The sequence below is a fragment of the Ochlerotatus camptorhynchus genome, unplaced genomic scaffold, assembly GCF_037179485.1.
Source record: "Ochlerotatus camptorhynchus isolate MF236.1 unplaced genomic scaffold, CSIRO-AGI_Acam_v1.1 ptg001040l, whole genome shotgun sequence".
NCBI lineage: Eukaryota > Metazoa > Arthropoda > Insecta > Diptera > Culicidae > Ochlerotatus > Ochlerotatus camptorhynchus.
The window spans coordinates 1-25,895 of record NW_027041457.1 but is presented as its reverse complement, the minus strand read 5'-3'; the positions used below and the strand labels follow the sequence as shown (position 1 = coordinate 25,895).

At 36.0% G+C, this 25,895-nt stretch overlaps 1 protein-coding gene across 1 annotated transcript; it reads left to right on the top strand.

Moving 5' to 3' along the window:
* Window positions 1-1,691: 1,691 nt before the first annotated feature.
* On the top strand, window positions 1,692-20,717 carry LOC135715934 (uncharacterized; the record flags this gene model as incomplete). Its single annotated transcript, XM_065238866.1, has 3 exons — window positions 1,692-1,739; window positions 19,765-19,837; window positions 19,912-20,717. Coding segments are annotated over exons 1-3 (927 nt in total), but the record flags the coding sequence as incomplete, so codon positions are not given.
* Window positions 20,718-25,895: the final 5,178 nt, after the last annotated feature.

Here is a 25,895-nt window from a genome sequence, read left to right as displayed (position 1 = left end):
TCTTAATTTGTTGATAGTTCTATACGGAAACGACTTCCAGGTCGATGTGGGCTATCACTAATGATAATGTCATTTAACTGTTTCTCGACAAAACCGGAAAATGTCTGTGTGTGTTTGTGTGTATGTGCATCTGTAATGAAATAACGTAATTTATGTTTCTATGCAACCACAGCACCGAATTGGACGCAACAAACGTCCAATGAAAGGTCTTATGATTCCATTGAACGCCATTTGATTTTTTTGAAATCGGTCTACCGATTTCGGAGATATGGCTTAAATTTTATAAAGTAAGGAGTGTCAGATATCGCCGCCGATAATGTGATGAATACTTCCCGACATCTATTCGGATTGCCTAAGATAGTCGAGCTTCCTGAGAAGTCCAATGCACAAACTCCAACCGAAAACAAGTATTTCAAAGCAGCTTTGTACGTGAACGAGCCTCCTCGTCGGAGTCTTCATCAGCGGTTGTACAGTACACAGATTAAAATTCTGAATTTTAATAGTGATGTAAACATAAACTTGTATTTCATTTCACGCAACCGAGCAACAATGTTGTTTGCAACAATGGGCTTTTTTATACAATATTTGCTACATTGCATGAAATATCTCAGAACTTTACATGATATATAGTGTAAACTTATATGATATGTGACGCTCCATTTATGTGCATCATACTATACAGAAATTTGCACTACTTTTTCGAACTGTGTACATCGTTGCAAGAAAAGCGGTAAGTTTGCGATACGACTTAATTTCTATACCCCAAAAATGCAAAAAGTGTGATAATACACAGTTCGAAAATTAGTGTAAATGTCTGTTCAATATGATGCACATAAATGGAGCGTCACATATCATATACGTTTACATTATATATCATGTAAAGTTCTGACACATTTCATTCAATGTAGCAAATATTGTATACAAAAGCTCATCTTTGTAAACAACATTGTTTGCAAGTTGCTCGTTTGCGTGAAATGAAATACAAGTCTACGTGAATGAATGTTAACATCAAAATTAAATTTCAGAATTTTTATCTGTGTAGAGCCTGTTTCCGTCAAATCGTTTTTGTGTCTTCGAAGCTTGCATCTTAAGGAATGAGTGCACCTAAGACACCAAGTCGATTAGACGGAAACTCGCATTTTTATCACATTTTTTAATAAATGAAAACGTGCTTATTTGTCCAGTTTGGTATAAAATGCGCAATATTGATCAAATATTTTCGCTTATGTTTCAGTTTTTTTTTATAAGTAATTGTTAACTTTACAGTGTGTTGTCCGTTTTATTCGTCTGATAATACTAATCATGCGATGCTGGATTTTCTCGTGCTTAACTAATATGCTTTTGCGGCAGGAGTTAACTGGCACATCTTCGTACACGTACGATAAAAAAAGAATAAGGTATGCTGGTGACATCAAGGTTGTTTCCTCATTGTCCATGAAGGCCACAAAATAAGCATTACCAAGGTTTTATTACAATTACAACGATCACAGAAACGTATACGCAACGATTAAAACAACAAAACATTTTACACCGCAAAAAAACATGGACATTTTTCTAATACTAATTACTTCAAAAGGGGAAGTGCTACTTCAGGTAAGCAATTCACCAATTTACTACGTTTACCACCAGATTACAATGTATTTATTGAAGTTTTGTGTGGACTCAAAATCAAAAGCTTTGTCTTCTGAAGGATGGCAGTTGATGGTAAACTTATCAACAGCAGCGCTGGTGGTGTAGTGGTAAGCGTTTTTACCTCTCACCCCAGCAGGCCTTTGTTCAATCCCAGTCGGCGCCGCCTGGATGTTCTGAGGCATAACATCTCTGATCACGCCTTCCTTCGGAAGGGAAGTAAAGCCGTTGGTCCTCCGGTTCATGAGTTGATGGGTCGATAGGTGGTAGGGTCCAGGTGTGGGAGCTGCCTTCCGGGTGTCGGTAGCATTGGTGATCAGCACGAAAAACAAGATCAACGGAAATCAAATCAAGGAAAAAAAAAAACTTATCAATGGATGAAGTAGCGATCCGGCTACTCGTTGAATCCGCATAAGAAAAAAAAATCGATGGAGTTGTTAGTTATGGAGATTCGTTGTCATTTTTGTGCGATGTAGATAAGCTGGTACCTGCTAAGGCAGCACTTGTTTTCATGGTGTCATCAGTTGAACAAGACTGGAAAATACCAGTAGCATATTTTTTGATCTGTGGACTGAAAACATACGACAAAAAGCTAATAATTGAAACGTTCTGGTTGCTTTGGAAGACGTCACCGTTAAAGTTGTCGGTGTCACATTCGATGGAACTTCAACCAATTTTTATGTTGCTAATGCCCTTGGCTGTAACTTGATAATTAATGCTGCACCCGTCGTAACGCATTTCCAACATCCCTCTGGCACACATCGAGTATATGTTTTACTTGGTGCGTATCATATGCTGAAGTTGGTTAGAAACATAATGTCATCTCAGTCTGTTCTACGCACCAATGGTGAGGCAAGATGGGCGTACATTAAAACACAGAACGACTTTCAGAACCTTACCGGTTTGAAATTAGCTCCAAAATTATCAGACCATCATATGATATTGATATGATATGTATTAACTTTAAAAACCAAAAAATGAAGGTTGTGCTGGATGTCGGATTAATAATTTGTACGACATAATGAACATCAAGGATATGCAAGATACCGGTTTCAAGAAACCGTTTAGCAAAGACAATTTTGAAGAAATTGAAGCAGTTTTTCTATACGCCGGTACATTTATCAGATAAAACCAAATGTTAACTGGACAATCAATCCTCCAGTCTCAGTGGATTCTCAGGGTTTTTAATTAACATGCAAAGTTTTCTGAATATGTATAAAGAGCTTGTTGTTGAGTAAGAAGTTTTGAGACACATAAGGACATACAGGTATAGCCAGGATTACCTGGAAACATAATTTGCGGATGTCCGAGCAAAGGGTGGCTCTAGCAACAATCCTAGTGCTGGGCAATTTAAAGCAGCATACAAGCGTCTACTCATCAACAAGAATGTAACTGCGAACCGTCAAGATTTTAGTGAAACAACAATCCTTACTGTGGCTTTAGATAGCAGTCGTAACGGAACACTGTGAAGTTTTTGATGACATTGAACGAATGCTGACAGACAAACTAGAACCGATGGATGATTTTGTGGACGAGAGCGTAAAAGATTCAGCATTGCAGCACAGCAAAAAATAAATTTTAATATTACATCCAAGAGGATGCACTTCAATCATGTCAAAAATCTCATGTAATTTTTATGGCCACAAAAATAAACAAATGCAGTAAAAGCAGCGTAATGTCACTCCATGCACTGTATTAATGATAATTTTGTCCTTTTTGGCAAATAATATTACACCTTATTTTCGACACGATTGAAGTGCATCCACTTTGATGTGATATCAAAATTATTTTTTTGCTGTGAGCAAACTGTGGAATTTATTCGAAAAGAGGTTGTGCGAACTGTAAAATGTAAGGCCTGTCTAAATTTCATGAAGTGTTACGATACCTGTATTAGTATGATTCGTGTGTTTTGTGAAGTTTACAGTTTACTTGTTGATTCAAGCGTTCAAAAGCATCAAACCACATTTACTTTGAATAAGTTAGAAAAGCACGCTCGTAAAGACAGTGATGTTTTAACTGATCATAAATCCATTTTTATCAAGCCTATTGTGGAAATATGTTCCAACATGCGCTTTGAAATATATTGTAAAACTATTCGCCCATATAAGGAATCTACGCGTAGTAAGTATACAAAGTAGATTTTGTTTGAAGGTTATTGGAAAAGAAAATCTCAGTTTGTATACGAGGGCTCGAATCATTGAGGGCAGTTAAGAATGTCTGTATGTGTGAAAAACTCAGTTATCAATTAAAATAAATCTTTCAATAAATCAAATTTATGTTACTCATCTTCAACGACTTATTGGAAAATCACTTGTAACCTTCAGACTGGTTTCAATGAATTCAAGGCAATCAAAACCATTCGACGAACATCAATACTGATGCTAAACATTTCAATATAAAATATATTTCGACAGTGAGCATGCATAAGGGCGTATACGTGACGAACGATTCTCTTCATCGATTTTCTCTTTACATTACTAAAGCTTAACGAAACAATTTTCTAGAATTTGTTCAATGCAGAGTTATAACAGGTTGCATTGGCTATCAAAAGCAACAGCAAACGTACCGAGAAACTTTAATTCTAGCTAATTATTAACAAAAGAGAAAATCGACGAAGAGAATCGATCATCGCGTTTACGCTCTTATGCATGCTCACTGTCGATTTGTTACATTCGTTTCATTAGTTTCACGTTCAAGTGTTAGCTTTAACCTAGTTCTGACACTTGTTTCGTTCATCGTGAATATCTGAAATTGATAAATTCATATAACACTCTTAACTTGTCCAATGGGAAGAAGGAACTTGTAGCAATCTGAAATATGTGGTTCATATTTGTTACGGCGTGAACATTTTATCATTTGGCTAAGACCGAGTGTCTTATCAAATTAATAATTAAGGTGCTTCTTCACGTACAAATATCAGTATTGGTCAGAAGGGAAAGAATAGGCCGTTTCCACAGATGAGTTCAGTTGCAGCCATGGTGCGATGAATTTCTGATGTCATTTTATGCCGCAAGATTTGAGCACTTTATAAAAAGTTATTTGGTGGAAAAGTGTAAATATTGGTTGAAAAATTATACTAGTAGTCAAACTTACCCATCAGGCTACTGAATAGGTAACAGGATCACTTCATTATTTTTTCGTTGATTTTTCCATGTCAGCTTTGCATTGGTTTCTATTTCCAAATCGTTACGATCAGAACACAGCTTCTTCGGTAAGAACGATGATCAATGTTGACAAATGGAACTAATTTTCATTGCTTGCAACGCTTGAAATGTTTACAAATAGATCCAATTGGGCATCCATGATGGGTAGGCGTAAGTTGTTCGAGAATGACAGCCATATCCCCCCAGGTTTTTAATGCTTCTCGAAAGATAACCACCGGGGTAAGGTTGTCTTGGCTTTCTCCAGGGGTTTTCATTAATTTAATTATTTTCAGATCATATTGGTAATTTCAAGGCCTTTTTGACACTTAAATGCCAGTTTGACATGCCAGGACATTTTGACTTTTTGCCATTTTGAGAGCATTTTTGCGATTTTGATGCCATTTTTTTAATTTTTAAGAACATTATGCATGTCGGCTTGCAGTCTTTTTGGCAATTGGACGTTTTAAGGTGAATATATATAGGGGAATTTACGTATTCTCGTCAATCTAAGCAGCGTCTGCACTTCTACTAGCATTTTCTCAGCGTCACGCACATATATGATGTGTCTGTTTGTTTACATTCATCTGCTGCTTGCTTCTCTATCCATTCCAATCGACAGAATTTTTCAAAACGTTTTGAAAGCGTTTTTACAACGCTCCAAACTTCTAAGGTGAGTGTGACTATTGTCGGCAGCCTCTTTTTCTTCGGCAACCTTCCCATTAGAACTGCGTGTTAACCAGCTGTTCTATTATCGGCAACTCGAATTCAACCCCATTTTGTAGTGCGTATGCTTTATTTGAAGAAAAATGTAGCATTACTGGATTGCTTGATCGTTCATATATAATCAGATTGAAGCTGAAAGGCTAAACAAACGTTTGGACACATTCAGGGAAGTGCGTTGATGGGAAAACATAGTAAAATTAACGTTTAAATTTTGGTTGCCGAAAACAGTCAATGGGTGCCGAAGCCAACATTTACCCTATTCAGTTTTAATATTACATTGCCATTTCGATACTTTTAATCGTGTCGACAACTCTTCCGGTATTTTCATATCCTTTTCGCACTATTAAGGCCGGTTTTGAATTAATTTGGCGTTTAAGAGCCCCTCACCATCCCTCTCCAAAGGGGGAGTTTGGTAAAGAGAGATGAAAAAACCGATTTGTACCTTCCTTAAAAGTTGTCCAAGCTAGCTATCTACTATCTATATGCAATTTTCACACTGCCGTATTCTAACGGAACTATCAATTTTATAATTTCATCTCATCCATCTATCGTATAAAAATTACCACTGCAGTCTGTTATTTGAAATTAGCATCTTCAACTATGTAAATCGTTGACTACAAGCAGAAATAATACTAAACATATAGTCAAAGTATGGCACTACAGCTTTAGTAAAGATATTATATCAAAATAATTTTTACTGCGTGAAATTGAGGAAAAATTTAATCTTTTTGTTAGAAAAGTTTTTGAATAACATGTACCGTGAAACAGGGTTAGATTCATCAGTGGCGTGTATTTGATCCCTGAGGTTCCTAATTGTTTTTTTTTCACTTACAATAACTTTGTATGTCTAATGATGCTGAAATATGATGCATTTTTATGCCCTGATGCAATAAAAATACTGCACTAGTAGAAAAATTAAAAATATCAATGATAAATATATTTCGCTGATTAAATTGATACCGTTTTACGGCATTTTTTATATAAAAGTGTTATGTTAAAGTATTCATGTTGATAATTAATCTTCAGGACTTCTTGTTCACATAGGAAAGAGTTTTATACGATTTTGAAGCGTGCTCCTAATATGATAACTTTCTTCTAGGGTTTGTAACCTTCTGTAGCGAGTGTCATACCAGCTCTAAACTTAGTGTTCTAGATGCACTTCCACGGTTATTAATTGAGAGCTTTCTATGCCAATCAATGCATGAATTTGTAGGCCCAGAGAAGAAGTCGAGACAATTTCCAACCCGAAAGATTTCCTTGACCAGACCGGGAATCGAACCCGCCGCTTCCGGCTTTACTGACTAGGTTATCTGAGCCCCATCTGAGGATAAACCACCACGATAATTGGAAATGACAAGCACAATGATGTTTTCATAGTTTATAAAACTAATGAGCTTCACCTTCTCACCTCTGTACAGAACAATTACGATGATATGCAAAAGCGGGAAACGGTAAGGATCCGAACGTTATTTATTTCCTTCGAGCCATGGGAAATGATTTCACCTGCGCAAATACATTCAATGTGTCAGACACCGTGGGAAAATACACTTCGCTGCAGTAGGGGAGAAACATGACACCTACTCGGGGCCAGGAAGCTCTTGTGTATTCAAGCAATCGTAAAGTGCATGATCGAAATCAGCAATCAATTTTGTTCGGTAGGTTTTCATGTTTTCTTTCTCTTCAGCTGTGTGTCTACACTTTGTTTGTGCCGTTTCCCTTTGCAAACTTTACTGGTACACATTCTTACTCTCTCCCGCACTCTATCATCGTCACCGGATCCTGATGACTGCCCCGGCACAATAGTACGCCGAACATAATCTATTTTCGAAATTAAACGAACGAAAAATCTTTAATCTTTGCTAGCTTTCTCACAATTACATTCTGAAATAGTTCTCTCGTGCTCGCTCTTCTTCCAAAATATGTTCCTTTTCTAAGAATTCCTGCGGCTGCGACCAGCTGCTGGCGTATTATATTCATCGTTTTACAGGGTTGCATTGGGATGGGAGGACGCATGATATGGTCAACATATTTATCGATGTGTTGTGATTTTACTTTAAACTTTTTACACATGTATGTACATAATTAATCCAGTCTCAAACACAATTTTTTTTTCAGCAATAGTTGCCGTTATTGAGATAAATCGCTATTATTGCGTAAATTTCGATATTAACCAAATTCAGAAAATAGTGTAGGGCCATTAGGCCGAATGGGTCACCAGGCTAAATAGGTCACTAAGCCGAAAGCCAATAGGCTGAATTTAAAAAAGTAAAATATTAAGTGTAGAGAACTCATTGGAGCAATTTTCAATGCTCTGAGACATATTGAAAATGTCTCCTTACATTGCAAATATAAATAAAAATACATTACAAAAAATGGAACTAAAGAAAACTGCTAGCATACTTAAAAAACAAATAAAAATTTTACAAAAAAATGGTCATCATTCCGTGCCTGTGATTGTACCTCTCGAAAACAAATGACTCTAAGAGTTTTCAAAAGAATACGAATTTATACACATTTATAACATTCTCCATTTCCACGTCCATGGATGTTTGAAACCGAAAATGAATGAAATTTCAAATCCCACTATCAATACAAGCTGACATTTTTACACACTTTTAAACAAACATACTTGAACATATATTATTTTTACCCATTGAGAATTGCATACATTTATTTGTTTATTAAGTTTGCTAGAAGTTTTCCTTAGTTCAATATTTTGTAATGTATTTTTTTTATATTAACAAAGCATGGAAAATTTGACAGGACTCTACTGCTCATAATTGGAAGTAGTCCCATCTTTAAAAAACCGGAGTGTTCAATCGTCATGAACATTTTTTAAAGTGATAGTTACTCCGAATCACCCGGTACGTTAGCGAATGCCGTTTGCTAATGTTTCAACTAAGGTAGAACTTTTACCGCACCCTACTCTACTGTAGACGTTAAACCACTTAAAAGTACTGAATATCAAGGATCAATATATCAATATAAGGATATTAAGGAAAAAAAAAATCATTGAAAGGCGTGGAAAGTTAATTAGCATGCTTCTGTATGTTATCAATCTATAGTGTGAACGCAGTTCTAATCAGTATTAAAGGTTGCAGATAGGGAATACGTACGTATTTATATAAATAAATATATAGTGAAAATGTATCCTGACCCTGAGTGGCATACACTCCTAAGGCCGGCTCTGTATGATTTTCTATCACGAACACAATAGATAAGTATAAAATCACATTAAACGAATCATACAACGAAAAGTGCCTAAAGCATGAAGCAAATTCGGCGTAGTTTTATTTATGTTTTTTCGCCAGTTCTCTCTTTCATACTTATTCTTACCCGCTCAACAGATGAGAAGCATAGAAGCATAAACAACTCCTACAAATTTCACCGTGCATGGTTTTCTTTTGAGTTCATGCTTCTTTTATGTTTTTGTGCATACGTTCCATCCACGGCGACGCATCAGTGCCGAAAGGCGACAAGGAAAATGCGAATAACCGTAAAATGGAAAAAACACATTAAAAGGACTGGAATAGAAACTAAATCACAAACGGAAGGTTTAGTACAAGAAGAAGTTCAAGATAAAGTGTGTTTTTCATAGTCAAAAAGAAGGAACCCACACACATACAAAGGACTAGAAACTATCGGCAAACTTGAAGCATGCATTGAGTCCTGAGAACAGAACGCAAACGTTAATAAAATTCCCGAGTGTAGGCTTGGTTTTAATTGCCTTCTTTCTTGGATAGAGAATATGGCTCTGATTGGATACGCCACAGTTGGCATGCGGTATTTGGCGTTTCGCTGTAAATCTGGGATGCTGAATTATGACAGTGGTTAATAACTATGCTCCATGCAGCATTTTGTGCTTGTTTTCATCTTTTGGAAATGTGTAGAAACAATGCAATTGTTTTGTTTTTAAATTCATGTAATGATAATGGCACTGTTTTCAATATTTAATTATACCAATTCAATCGATACACTTTTCCCACTGATGATGTTTTACATACGCTGAAGAGGAAATAGTAATTTTAATTTGGCACTGATGGCTTCTGTTTATCTTTTATTACATTTTCGATTTGACTCACAAATATTTTATTGATGCTCCTCATCGAGTTTGCCGAGTCATCGGATACAATTGTTGTACATTTTTAGGATGAATTTACTATTACGAAATTTGCATCATAATTATTTTTTTGTATGTCCAATGATTTTTTATAGACATTGTATTGTTGGTTAATGGTTAATGGATTTTATAGACAGTGTATCTATTTTTGGCTTTATTCGACTAATATTGATTCAGTAATGCACTTTTTTTTTTTTTTTTTTCCTTTTGTTTGTTTTTTTCGTCGATCTTGTTTTCCGTGCTGAGCACCAATGCTACCGACGTGCCAGGAAGGCAGCTCCCACACCTGGACCCTACCTATCGACCCATCAACTCATGAACCGGGGACCAACGGCTTTACTTCCCATCCGAAGGAAGACGTGATCAGAGATGTTATGACTCAGAACATCCCGGCGGCGCCGACTGGGATTGAACCCAGGCCTGCTGGGGTGAGAGGTAATCACGCTTACCACTACACCACCGGCGCCGTTAGTAATGCACTTTATTTGTGTATTGCTCATATAACAATCGCAAGGTTTAATTTCCGTTTTTGAGACAGTTTATAACATAAAAAAATCCTTTAACAGTGGTGCATTCTAAAGGTTTACCGAAGTGATTTTCAGTGTGCAGAAAAATCAAATCACACCATACAAATCTATTAGACGCAGGAATATCGATTAAATTTATTGAACAAAACTATATATATTTGCAAATAGTCTAAAAATAATCTGAAGCGACTTTCACAGGAACTTTGGAATAAAATAGTAAGAGCTATAAAACGGCAAACAAACTCTTGAATATACAAATTAATAAATGAAAAATTGAAAATGCCCCTTAAAACACTCAAATGATCCATTAAACTATGGTCAAAATCTCTTAAAAGGTGTGAATAATCCAACAAAAATATCAATATGAACCATGTGTATAACTTAGCAAAACATTTATAAAAATGTGTGGCTAAATTTCTAAAGAATGAGCATTGAAATTGTACGAATCACCCATAAACATATTGCAAATGATCCATAAAAGATTCGTCAATGAATCTTAAACTAACGAAATTGGTGGTCTTGAAAATAGTTTGTAATATATTGACATTGAGTGACTGTATTAGTAGAGTGAAGACTTCCTTTACTATCGTTGGGGATAGTTTATTTGGACACTTTTTAGGAATAATCGAAGTAATCGAAATAAATCGAACTAATATTTTGATGAAGTCGATAAGTTGTAAAAGGGGGTTTAGGCGATAAGGGGTGGTATATCGTTGTCCAAATATGATTAAAAAATTAATTCACCATATAACCATTAAAACGTATCCAAAAATGTCAATATAACATAAATCTAGCAAAACTGTTCTTGTTTGTTTTTGAGTGGTTTTTAATCGACGTGATTTGTTTCTTTTTACGAGTGAATTCGTGCTTTCAAATTGCATAGACTGAATTCGTGACAGTTTGATATACTCCGGTTTTTGCCAAGTGCGATATTTGTTGAGTTAACGGACGTTTCGTGGTGATTTGTGATAGTGTTTTTTTTTGTGTGATCAATGTCAATGCCTTCCTATCTACCCCTACGCTCTTTTGTTTCGCTGAATCGCCATCTGGAAGCAAAAGTTGGAAACTGTCTTGTATTCGTGACGTGCACGTTGCCTACTGATTGGAGCTACAACCAATTGACAGTCTACAAGAGGAAGTTTTCCGCCCCGAGAATATTTTTCATCATGAAAAAAATGGAACCCCAGCAAAATCGAAAAGTTGATGTTTTGTGGTTTTTTGAGTCCAACTTTTTATGTCATGATGACTTATAAAAAATGTTTTTACACGTGATCTTTTTGAAAAAAAAAAAACAAAATGTGATTGTTTTATATTTTTTTCTCCACTATTTAAATAAATCTAAACGTAATTATTTTTTCAGAGCGGTCCAGTCTACTGGAGCATTAATAAAACGATTTTGTCAAATGGCAATAATTTGCGTGTAGCCATAGCCTGCAAAAATATAAAAAACGGTATCCGAGTCCGATAGCTTATTTTTTTTTGGAGATGCCCATCTATATATATCTTTTTTAAGGAGACTTTCCACCCTGGGCATCTCAAGAGTCTGCCAATTAATATCAAAGATTGTCTCACAAAATGTCTTGAAATCAGCATGATAAAACTCTAAGCTCTACAGATCAACGACATCCTCGAATAGTGTAGGGAGCAGCAGTTGAACGGTGACCTCAAGGGCAGGATGATTCCAATCGAGATCGATCAATGGTTCCGCAGCATTAGACACAGTACTTCCATAGAGGTAACTCTAAAACCAGAAGGTCCCGAAGAAACGTGCTCATATTTTTGGCTCAGCTCAGGTACTCTCTTCGGTCCCCAAGGTAAATGATGCACCCCTCGAAACATAGGAAAATCCATGAAACCATCATTTTATCTGTCAAACTTTCTTAGCGAATCAAAACAAACATAATGGAGTACTAGAATTTCGACTAGAATGGGATACGTTAATCGATGTACTTGGGACCGATAGGCCAGTCCATACTTATATATATGTTGGCTCTTGAGATGACAGCCGTGTGGATGATGCAGTGGATTAATTCAATGAAAATATTACCCAAGCCATTATCAGCTTTGTTCTTCTTCGCCGACCTGCCCTTAAGCCACCGTGGTCCAATTTTCGTTTATGAAAACAGAAACGAATAAGATCACATGCTCTACGAAATTTCTGCCGTTCTCGTTGCCCAGTTTTAAAGCATTTATTCACTCAAGCTAGTAACAGTTATCGACTGTACATTCGTTTTCTTTACAAACGATACGTGATTCGGACGCAGAACCGCCTGCGTAGGAACCCGAAAAACCCCGTCAATTCCAAAAGGAAAGAAAATGGGTTGCCTGTGGAAATGCACCTTAAAGACACCTGCACCAGTACGCTGCAAGGTAAATGCAACCTCTTCGTGGAACATTACAAGACTGCTTTCAACAATTCAGTGGCACCGGACTCACAGATAATTGCTGTACTCGATGCTACTACAAGGGATCGAATTCAGTACCTTTGAAATCTCAACGCATCATATCGAAGCAGTCATAGACAATTTGAAATATTCTTGCATGCATCCTGCTTTTGTCAATTGGTTCAGATCTTATCTATCTAGTCGCACACTGTTAAAATCTGTACCATCTGATACATTTTCCAACACTTCCGGAGTACCTCAAGGAAGCAATTCGCGGCCTAGTCATCAATGAAATCGACATGTGTTTTACGCCGACGATATCAAGATCTACATGATAATTAGGAGTCTAATAAAAAATCATGGATTTAAAAACAATTGCAGGATACCAGAAGAGAAAAAAATAATTATTTCAAATTTAACAACACTGTTAGAATTCTGAAATACTGAAGAACTACCAAGGAGATACCATCCCACACGGACTTTGAAAAATAATCAAGATCCTAGATATAGAATTAATTTTAAAAGAAAAGGACCTCAAAAATTAAAATTTTCAATATCAGGAATTCCGAAAACTTTTCGAGATCTCTTGCTTTGACAAATTTTAGAGATCATGGACAGTTCAAATCATTTCAACATTCTGCTAGTTCTAAAAATCATCATCATTTTTAAAATTTTGAAAAACAATTAGGACTAAAATCGATACACAAAACATGTTAAGCTGTAATAATTCCTGGTTATTTCGTGGTTTTTCCAGGTTAATTCCCGGTTTTCCTGGTTTTTCCTGATCAGTGGCCACCAGATAACTTTTGGAACTTTTGAAGACGCAAGTTTTGCCATGCAGAACTTTCGATATATTTGGCCGTTCAAGAGTTATTGACGTTTTTCTTATGAAAATATGGTTTTTTTGAATGCTAATATCTCAGGTTGGGGTAAATATAACAAATATCAACTTTCTAAGAAGTTTGATATAAAAAAAAAATGATTTTTTTTTTAGAAACACCTTATGTCAATTCAAGAGAATTGCTCTAAATCGGTCGATCCAAGAGATGCAAAAAAGTATTTTTTACAAGGTTGCTTGACATTAGCTGTCTACGACTTTCTTCAAAAATGTACACCTTTATTTCTGCAAAGAAAAACGTAATTTATGTCACTGATATGCACCATATGCATATTTCAAAACCCCACTGTCATTTTCATAACTAAAATTCTGATAAAGCCATAGCAGCAAAATTGAGCATTGCTATTCAAAATTTAGCTTAATTGTAATCTTGTTTTAGGATAAAATCATGAATAGTTGTTTTAGTAATACAATTTGAAGATAATATTATACTGATATAAATGCTATTTTTTTACTTTATTTACATTATTACATTTTAAGATTTTGGCTAGTTCGTCTACTATAAGCATAGAGTTCATGCCTTATAGTAAACCATCAAAATGTTTAAACAAATATTGCCAGCTAAAAGATTCACTGAAGCGAACATTATCAATACTCATCGAAGTGAAATGACAAGACCTACCGGTTAGATTTTGAATCCCTAGTCTGGGTTACGCTGCCTGCCTAGAAGTCCATCGATCCAAGCCAATAATAGTCCAAAGAAGATAGCGGATACTTCTTTCGACGCACCTTTATTGTATTTTTTTCGCCGATGGTTCCCTTCCCTTACGCACAATACTTTGTTGGCAATTGTCAATTTTGATATAACCAAATTAGCGCAGAGATGATTTCCATCGAATTTAGCCTTTGCTTTTAACCTGATACCAACGACGAATCTCGCTACTTGACTCGTGGACAGTCAACCGAAAAAAAATAGCACAGGGCACAAATGTTTACGGTTCAGGGTGGCCAGATGCGCATTAAACTGAATGCAAATATTCAATCCCTGAAATTGGTAACTCTAGATATCGTATTATCAAATTTTACACACGATCTACTGTACATTGAGTACAATGAAAGAAAAATAGAAGAAGAAAAAGCGTTCTCTTTAATCCAGAGCATTAGGCGCAGTGGAGAAAAAAAAAACTCCTTGTAATACGATACTGTTGACAATTTATTTTTCGAACCGACCAAGCGACAGCGATAAAATATCTTCCAACCACCGTGCTAGTAAGATGGGTGCTCTCATTATCGAATGTGGGAGTGTTCAAAAACAAAATTTTTATGTTTAGTTTTCAAAGGAAAAAAATACCCTTCGAATTTTATCTGAACATGAAATAGAAAAAAGTCAATTTAATGTGAGTTTTTTTTTCTTCCTAAAGTTTGAGTCAGTTTTAGACTACAATCTTACAATCTGGTTTTTTATCAAATAATTTTAATATTAAGCTTATTACGTTGTGTTTTCTTTTAATTCTACTACACAGTATCTTTATAATGTTGATGTATTTAAGATTTTAGAGGAATTACCATATCAAAAGATGACAATAATTTTGTGTGATGACATTTTACTAATGAAAGTCGAGACTGTGAAGTCTAGCGAGCTCAAATAGTAGTTTTTTTAACTGCTGTTTGATATCGCTAGACTGTATGACCGATGCTCTCATTAATTAATATCCAAAAGTCGGAAACTTAACAAATAAACACCATTTACTTTACGTTGTTATGTACAAACCTACGTTGCAGTTTTCATAAAATCATTGAATTGAAGAGCGAATCAGTAGCAAATCGTAACAAAATCAACCACGTGTTGTGGAGACGAGCTTTGAGTAGGGGTTTGCTGACGATTCACGAATGACCTTATATGTATGTGTTTAAGTCACTAGAATACAAAAAGCACATGTTGTGGTATAAAAACGTATTACATATATTCTTGACTAATTTAAGCCTCTTCTTATCCCTCGTAGCGTAAAACATGTCCGATCACTACGTTTGCAGACCTAACTTCTGCTTCCAAGAAAAATAACTGTAAGGGCACTGTAAGTTCTACTTAATTGTGCACAATTGGGATATACATTAATTAATAGGCAAATAACGTATCGACCAAAGAGATTGTAGAGGAGATGAACCAGCCACCAGTTGAAATGTAGTTAAAAAAGAATTAATAAAAAAAGACAGGGTATCCCTAGCGCAGCACATTTGCGAGACAGTTTCATCGCGACTGCAGGCCTCCATCAGTCGACCGGCTTGTACCAACCAGCAGCAACAGTAAGGGGTGAGCTGCTGAATCTCCCCAGTCCACCGTGACAGCACTGTCCACGCTTGATGACTTATTGTCTCCCGTGCTGTTGACGTATTATGATTTCAATCTTTCTCCTCGGAAAAGTAAATCCGACTCCACACCATGTAGCAAACGTACATGCTGGCGATCGCCCATCAGCAGTCCAGTCAGCAGCCGAAGCGGTGGCACATGTTTTATGCTTCATAACATGGTCTCCTGACTCACTCAGGGGATGTAGCAGCAGCATCGCATCGAACGGGTTCACGGCGTTAGGTGAACTTTAAGTTTGTAAATTGATTGATTGACACTGCGGAAAATTAAGTTTAACAAGTAGTTCGATATAAGAATGATTTTGCGAGACAGCTAGCGATTGCAATTTTTCCTTCCTGTTTGGTATACATCCACATAGTAACCACCACATATAATTAAGCCATTTGGATGTTCATTTACTTACAGGTTCGTAACTATCATAGAAGTTGGCCAAAATCACCTCGGACCGGGATGCTGTGCCGTAGGATGCGCTTGACCGAGCGTCATCTCCAGCCTCCACGCGAACCCAATGAAGGCCCAATCATTCGTCCTTGCACTGCGCGTAAATTGGAGGGTAGCGACAGGGATTCCTCACTTTTCTCGGCCGGACATCATGGGAGGTAAAGATATTAAAGTTCTCGTCATCATCGCTCGCCGGGGCATTATAGTGTTGTTGTTTGCTGGTGCTGCTGCTGCTGTTGATAGATATTTAATTTATGTATAGAGGAGACGACGCCCGCGCTTCGTTGCTTCTGGTTGGGTTCGTACATGCTACTCCCTGTCATCGAGCAACACTTTTGATAGCAAAAATGTTTTACGATTATGACAGCGAATAAAATATTTTGATTAACATTTTAATGACCGCTGCTCGGTGGTGGCTGTAGTTATGGACAGTTGCACCCAAAAACTTGATTTCTTACAATAAAAATTTAAGGCATTAATAGATAACAGCAAGAAATCGACTGGCAAAAAGAAGAGAGCAAGATAGTAAAGTGCTGGGGCTGTTGGGCTGTGCGATGCAACATGAAAACTATGGAATGTATTCATGATTGCAAGTATTTGATTTGAAAATGTGTCTATTACGAACACGATTGACGGAATCTTTTTTTGATATAATTTAATTTACCACTTCGAATTTTCTCGGCCACTTATTGTAAGAAGTTCAAAATGCATCAATGTGTTCGCTACACAGAATCTACATGACTTCTGGATGTTGCGATTAATGCTCCTAAAAACGCGAAGTGGAAGGAATCAGTCAATCTTGCCTGTTGGAGATGCGGTTTTTGTTTTTGTTTTCGTTTTTCATATTTTGGAATTTTTCATAAAGCTCTGAAGGAGAACGTAAAATTTGTAATAGAAATAAATTATATCCGCTTGAAATAGGGGAAATGACGGCTTCGGCATGCCAGACTATTTTCGGCAACCCAAATTGAAACACTATTTTCACTGGATTTTCTTACAAAAACACTTCGCTGTATGCATGCAAACGATTCTTTATGCTTTCAGCTTCAATTTGACTATATTTTTACCATTGAGAAAAAGCAATCTAGCAAGGTTTTCTTGAAATGAAACACACGCACTACAAATTGTAGCTAATTTCGAGTTGCCGATAATAGAACAGCAGATTTACATGCAGTTCAAATGGAACGGTTGCCGAAGAAAAAGTGGTTGCCGACAATACTCGCTCTCACTAGAGAAGATTGGAGCTTTGTAAAAGCGTTTCAAAACAGTTTTTGACAATTCTTTCGACTGAAATTGTTAGAGCAGCTGGCAGCAAAAGATTGTAAGCAAACCAATACTGCATATGTGTGCGTTCCTTAGAGAAAAAGGCTATAGAAAGAAGGTCGCTGCTTAGGTTGCCGAGAATACGTAAATTCCCCTAGATGTTTGAAAAACAATTATATTATTTGTATGCATCTTTTAACATGTCTTCGGTATGGGAGATTATGAGTTTTTCACATGTCAAAAGACCATTACGACGAAGCGAAGCGAAACTTGGTGAAGTATTCACTTTGAATAAACAAGCCTATAAATGCAGAAGCAGAAAATTGATATGGATTATGTGACTATGTCAGCTATGTACCAATGGAGACGCAGGGTAATCTAGTCATATTGGAGTAATGAGCGAAATTTCTAAACACGATAATTTCAAAAAATCGTAACTAAAAAACGAAGACAAATACATCGCTGATTTTTTGATATTGTGTGTAGAAAAGCCTAAATTTTCAAAAAAAAAATATAAAAACGTGTTACGCCCATTGTCTACAAACCATGAAAACCATAAAAAACAAATACAATCAAAATTCTTCGATACAAAACTCCAATATTCAAAAAAGTTTATTTTTTTCTGAAAAGTATTTTTAATAACCTTTCATTTGATATTTTGATCATTCAAATCGGTTCAATGGTTTAAAATGCCATTTTTGGAAAAATAGAAAAAAAAAATCGATTTTTTGGACCACCCTAAAAGGAAAATGGTCACCCTAATGAGAAAATATAAAAAAATACGGGTCTAATATTTTTCGATAAGGAACAAAACTGTAAATTGTTACGAAATTCTGAGAACCACTATATCGTTTTGCTGTGGAATGGCTGTATATATATATATATATACAGCAATTCCATAGAAAAAAGTTATAGTGGGTCTCAGAATTTCATGAAAATTGGTATAGTTCTTCCTTATCAAAAAATATTAGACTCGTATTTTTTTATTGCGCCATCAGGGTGACCATTTCCGTGTTAGGGTGATCCAAAAAATCATTTTTTTTTCAAAAATGTCTATAACTTCTGAACCTCTTGACCGATTTTTACGATTGACCCTTCAAATGAAAGATGTTTTAATGTAGTTTTAAGAAAAATTATGAAACACTCAGAGATATTTGATTTTGTAGGAAAAAATATGTTACAAATGCTTTTTCTTGATTTTCACTGCGAGGGTCTTCAACAACTTCTTATTTTAGTATTTTTAATTGAAAGATCATTTAATTTTACATAACACATCAAAAAATTAGCGATTTCGGAGAAGCAGTTTTGGAGATACAATTTTTTTTAAATAAAAAAATATTGTTCCGCAATATATGCACCACACGTGCATGGAAACGATGAAGACGCAAGGTAGTTCACAATGCGTCTCCATCGAGTCACAGCAGCTGTGACTAATGAAATCTATGAGTAACTTACAAGCTGGGTGCAACATTCAGTTCAACCTGCGGGCCGTCCATAAACCACGTAGACCAAGTTTTAAACATTGCAGATCCTACCTTTCCCTTCGTATACTCAAATTTTAAAGCGTTTCGTTTCAATACTCCTCCCATAGGGCCTTTTCCATGACAAGTTGCGAAAAAATGCCACACGGCAGCAATGCCAAAACATTTTTGCATGTTGCATCAGTACCTAAGAGTCCAAGCTGTACCTCATAGGTATATCACTCGTTCGTAGGCAATGACTTTTACATAAGCTCCAGCCCAATAGGCTTCGCGGTGTTAGTGACATTTGGAAATGTTTGGTGGTGTTTGTATTTATTCGCAATATTCATCTATTTACCTGAAACAGCTGTTTGAAGTGACGTCATTGCTTACGAACAGGTGATATACCTATGAGTTACAGCTTAGACTCATAGGTATATCACTCACTCGTAGGTACGATATAATGCTTCACATAAAACAACGAATGTTATGAAAGAAATGATCAGTTAGAAATCAAAGTTTCCTACTAGAACAGTTGAATTGAAGAATATCTAAAAATGAAACGTAAGTGTTCAATGTGTGATGTTTGGATGTTGAGTTCAAGTGCCAGAAAAATCACCAATAAATTGTACGATTATGCAGTGGAAAAAAAGATTAAAATAGATGAGAGTAGCTCCTTCATTTGTCAACGATGCTACCACAAACTATATGAACCCAATGATGCCGTGACCGAAGAAGCCGTTGCAGGACCATCCAGAATCGCTGCTGCAGGTACGTTATTTGAAAATTCATGTGATTCTTCTTTAAATTTCAATTCTTTTCTTCTAACTACTAACTTAAACTCTTCTTTTTTGCAATCATTTTTCAGAGTCCATCGAAGCAACCAGTATTGAATCGATTGCCGTTGCGGAGCCGTCCAGAATGGTTCCTTTTCCCCCAAGGTAAATAATAAAAATAAAATCATTTGTATGTCTTTTTTTCTAATAATCAATCATTTTTTTATATTTATTTTCAGAGTCAGTGGAAACAACCAGTTCTGAATCGATCGTTACCACCAACAACGCACCTTTGTCAGACGAAAATGAATTCCTTATACAACTTAAGGATAAATATAAAGAAACAAGAGACAGCAATGAGCGATACAGGATTTTAACCACACTTCCCAAAAGTTGGTCTACATATAGAATTATGAAGGAGTTCAATGTTTCCCAACATATGGCCAACCAAGCAAAAGCACTGCAGCAAGAGAAAGGAATAATGTCGGTGCCTGTAAAGAGGTTAAGCAGAGCTTCATTAGGAGAACCAACGATAATGCTTGTTCGTGTTTTTTACAATAGTGACGATATAAGTCGTGTTTGTCCGGGGAAAAGAGATTATTTAATATCTAAAAATGATGAAGGCGAAATCTACGTACAAAGAAGATTAGTTTTGTGTAACTTGCAGGAGGCGTACTCCATCTTTAAAAATACATATCCTGATATTAAAATAGGATTTTCCATGTTCGCCAGTAACCGTCCGAAACACTGCATTTCGGCAGGGACAAGTGGCACGCATACCGTATGCGTTTGTATATATCATCAGAACGTTAAACTTATTTTTAAAACACTACAAAGCAGACAATCACTCCCAGATGGTGTTGATTCCTATCACGATTTGTTTAAAAAAATAATTTGTCAAAATCCAAGTGAACAATGCTGGCTGCAGTGTTGCAAAAATTGTTCAGGAACGCAAATTTTGGCCACAGAACTAATGACTATTCTTAGTAACGGACATGTTGAATCAATACAATTCAAACAATGGCGTCAAGTAGAGAGATGCATTATGGACTTAGTTGAAATGGACACACAGGAATTTATTTATACTTTTTTAGAAAAATTATTCAATTTATTGCCGCATAACTTTATAGCTGAGCAACAGGCAAATTACATGAAACACGTCAAAAGCAATTTGAAAGCTACAGAATGCATCATAATCTGTGATTTTTCGGAGAATTATTCTTTCGTTGTGCAGGATGCAGTTCAAGGCTTTCATTGGGCGAACGCCCAATGTACTATTCACCCTTGTGCTATTTATTTTAAAGACGAAGAATCTAACGATTTGAAATTTACTAGTTTTATTGCAATTGCTGATTTCACTAAACATAATCATGTCGCAGTTCGTTTATTTCTTACGCATTGTCTAGCGTTCATAAAATGTAAATTGCCAAACTTACAACAGATTTACTTTTTCTCAGATGGATCAGGAAGCCAATATAAAAATAAGATGACCGCTTTTAATTTATGCAACATGCTAAAAGATTTTGGCATTGCTGCCGAGTGGAATTTTTTCGCAACTTGTCATGGAAAGGGCCCTTGTGATGCTTTGGGAGGAGTATTAAAACGAAACGCTGCGAAAGCGAGTTTGCAAGGCCACCATATAACAACGGCCCAAGAACTTTACTCATGGGCTATTTCTAGGCCAGATTCTAAAATACACTATCAGTTTTTTTCGGAATCCGATTACAATAAAATGGAAAGAAAATTGAAAAACCGTTATATACATGTGAACCAAATTTCGGGGACACAGTCATTCCATAGTTTTAAGCCTCAAAACGAAAAGTATATTATTGTCAAACGGTATTCATTTTCAACGGAAGAAAAATGTGTGAAATTGTAATTAAAGAAAATAAATGCTTCATGTTTTACTTATTTTTCTTCGACCCCGTCATTATTTGTAGCATTTAAGTACTTCTCCCAGAATTTTGATACCAAAATTAATAATGTCAAACTGGGGCCTGTTTTAAAGCCACGAAGACTTCAATGGGGGAGGGGAGTCCAGCCACAGTATACGCTCGGTAAAAATATTTTAAAATTTTAGTAAAGTATACGAGGTAGGATCTGCAATGTTTTAAAAATTGGTCTACGTGGTTTAGGACAGCCTCCAGGCTGAACTGAATGTTGCACCCAGCTTGTAAGTTACTCATAGATTTCATTAGTCACAGCTGCTGTGACTCGATGGAGACGCATTGTGAACTACCTTGCGTCTTCATCGTTTCCATGCACGTGTGGTGCATATATTGCGGATCAATAATTTTTTATTTAAAAAAAATTGTATCTCCAAAACTGCTTCTCCAACATCGCTAATTTTTTGATATGTTATGTAAAATTAAATTATCTTTCAATTAAAAATACTAAAATAAGAAGTTGTTGAAGACCCTCGCAGTGAAAATCAAGAAAAAAGCATTTGTAACATATTTTTTCCTACAAAATCAAATATCTCTGAGTGTTTCATAATTTTTCTTAAAACAACATTAAAACATCTTTCATTTGAAGGGTCAATCGTAAAAATCGGTCAAGTGGTTCAGAAGTTATAAATTTTTGAAAAAAGACATTTTTGAAAAAAAATGATTTTTTGGACCACCCTAACACGGAAATGGTCACCCTGATGGCGCAATAAAAAAATACGAGTCTAATATTTTTTGATAAGGAAGAACTATACCAATTTTCATGAAATTCTGAGACCCACTATAACTTTTTTCTATGGAATTGCTATATATATATATATATATATATATATATATATGTATATATATATATATCTATATATCTATCTCCAATTTCTTGGCTGTCTTCCAACCAATTGAGATGATTTTCTTAAATTGACAAGTTTATGATTGACCCTAATCACATACAAAAAATCAGCGTAATTGGTCGAAGGACAGCCGAGGATCAGCGGTGGGTGGATGGTATCACCCACCGTTTATATGGAGGGGCTACTGTAATATAATACATTTTATGGTTATAGCCTACACACTACGAAAAAATCATATAAATTTCGGTCAAGCGGCCCTTACGACATAAGAACCAGTTGAAAGAAACGTTTTTTTTTATTTACAAGGTTTTCAGCCAAAAAGGCATATTTGACCCAAAAAGTTGACCAAAACTACAAATCGATGATTTTTTGTAGAAATTGTGTTCTAATGTAAAATTGTATGAAAAAAGCAAAAATATAAAAATACTCCCCCTAAAAGTGAAAGTTAAATTTTTCGCTATCGGTTATAATTTAACTAATTAAATTTATATAATATGTTGCATCATTGTTTCATCATCGATTATAAAAATACTTTAAATATACTCAAATACGATGAACAATGAACAATTCATGCAATAAATAGAACTTTCAAAAATAAGCATATGCAAAATGAAACATTTACCTTGGCAAAATACCAATATATCGTAAATTCGCAAAAATTTGCAAAAATGTCTACCGTAGATCATTTGATAGAACCCTAATCTATCCTACAGTATAAAAAATTCTGCCCGGAAATGCCCGGAACATTAACAAAAATACCTTTCAAACATAAACACGTAAACAAAAATCGTAGCTTGCTTCTACCTTGATAATTACTATGTTTGCACTTTGAAATTCATTGCTGCTTGAGTTCAACATATTCTACATACCTTTATCTTGAAAATCCATTTCATTTTAGGTTGATACTTAGCTTTAAATTCGAAAAACTTTTGAGAGAACTTTCCTTATTTTCAAACGAAATTTCAGCAGAACTTCCACAGCTGACTACGGGATGAAAACAAAACAAAGGAACATAAAATGGCTGCCACATATTGCACTGGAGAGTTAGGAACACAGTGGGGCACAAAATGATGTACTAGGCAGCTTTTTGACGTTTGCCATTTCGGCCTGTTTTCTTGCCATAATACCATAGAGGACACAGGACTAGAAGGTCCCGAAATAGCGTGTTCAACTTTTTGGCTCAGCTTTTACTCTCTTTGGTCCCAATCTAATCGATTCACCCCTCGAAACATAGGAAAATCCACGAACCCCTTATTTTATCTGTCAAACTTTCATAGCGAATCAAAACAAACATTGTGTAGTAGTAGAATTCCGACAAGAATGGGGTACGTTAATCGTTTGCTTGGGACCAATAGGCTAGTCAAGTAGTGAGCAGATTTAAAATCGTTAGTTTCGTATTGATTGTTGCTAATACTCTTCTTTGCATCGGCTGGTTCGCCTTGGGCAAAGAAACGGTAAATTTATTTCAATAGAACGCACTTTTCGTCGTGTATGCTTCAGTTCGGAAATTTCGTTTTTTCCTTAGATGGATGGCCAATTTCGGTGTCATTACTTGATTTTATCGCAATGGTATGGTGGACTATCTGCGGTAGCTACTCCATTATTGTCACATGTAATTACACAGAGATCCAACATATGATGCTGGGAAAAATTGATGATCTCAAACTTTTTAAAATAGCCAATACCAGCGCTGGTTCCGTCCGAATGCAACTTAATTTAGGAATGGATAGGAATGTGTTGCCGCAATACTCGCTTTTTACTCGAGAAAACCGCTGCACTTTCACGAGAAATCACTGGGATGTTCGATAAAAGATTTAGGTTCGCAATAGGGTTCTTTTTGGCAAACGGTTCACTTAAACCCATGATGTTCCGGCATCCGCTCAGTAAACAAAAACGATCGCTCTAAGGGCACCGAGCCCCTCATATCACATCACACCACTTATGATCGAGTCGTTGTTGTCGCCATTCAACCCGGTACCGATGACAAGTTTCACAATACACACAATGAATAAGCAATGCATAATATGAAGTGGCCGATGATTGATCCTGATTTTTTGCACAATAAGCAAAAACGACTGTCTAAGGCTGTCGAGTCCCTCATAGCTGAAATGTGAATAACTACTCATAAGAAACAAATATGCCATGTTCAATGCAAATAGGATTAGATCAAATCAGAAATTTAGTTTGTTTGAAATTTGGCCTAGAAATGCTTTAGTTTTTAGGTAGTGATTAATAAATTATTTATATGATTAATGTTGATGTATAATTGCGCCCGAACCTGTATTTTGTTTTAGGAGACATTACGTTTTTTGATTATATGAATGTATTAAATTAAGTATATATTCAACTAAAATTGATTACTTGCACATCGTCAGACATTATTTGCATCTCTTTTACCCTGATCTTAGTATTGACGGTGCACTTTTATGGAGCATTTTAAAATCAATAAATAAAAAAATCGGACCAATCTTGCAAAAGAGTTGACGGGCTGCCATAAAATACTGTGTGGCCTGGAGGCCCTTGTATGTATGGCCACCTTTATTCTTACCTCTTTTTATCAAGAAAAACAAATTGAAACGATTGTACACATAATACATCAACGGTTTAACGAAGATATCTTTTCCGATTTAGTATCTATCTAGTACCTATCTGGATCTAGTTTCATTTGTCTTCACATATATCATTCCTGCGCAACGAGTGGAATCACGACCCGATACGTCTCACGCGCAATCTCCAAGCGGTGAGCGGCTTCGTTTGATTGCTAATATTTGATAGCCAATATAGCGCATTCACATAATTAAAAAAAAAAATATGTAAATAAGTTTTGACGCGGTTGTAGCTCATTCGCGCCGCTCTTTTCCAAGAACTCCAAAACAGCCGTCAGGGTCGACTAATGAGAAGACATTAAATGGAGTGTGCTGCTTATTGGCGGCAACCACGCGGAGCTGAGCAAGAGAGAGCAACAGACTGATGATGGTACCAACATATCAAGCATTCAACATCCCCCTCTAAACAAGCAACAGGAGAGAAGCAAAAAATCCTGCCCCAAAACACATCATGTTGCATTTGTTGTAGGTCAATGCGAAGACGTGCAGACATTATGAGTCACTTCTAGATTGGCGTTCACGAGAATTGAGGAATCAAGAAGACCTTAGGAAGATGTAGACAAAGGAGTTGATACGACCAAATTATTTTTAATCTACGAGGCGCTAGCAGTTTGTGTTGATTCACAAAACAGCGTGAAACAACTTTCACACGCTATATGAGAGTATCATGCAGAGCCCGAAAGGCAGCCTCTGATATATTTTAATTCACCGCTCTCCAGTCTTATAATTTATGTTTCTTTTTCTGTTTCTCTTTCTTTCCAGAAAATCGAGTGAAACACCAAGACTCCACTGATGATTGTCAATCTGAATATTCCACCCGGGA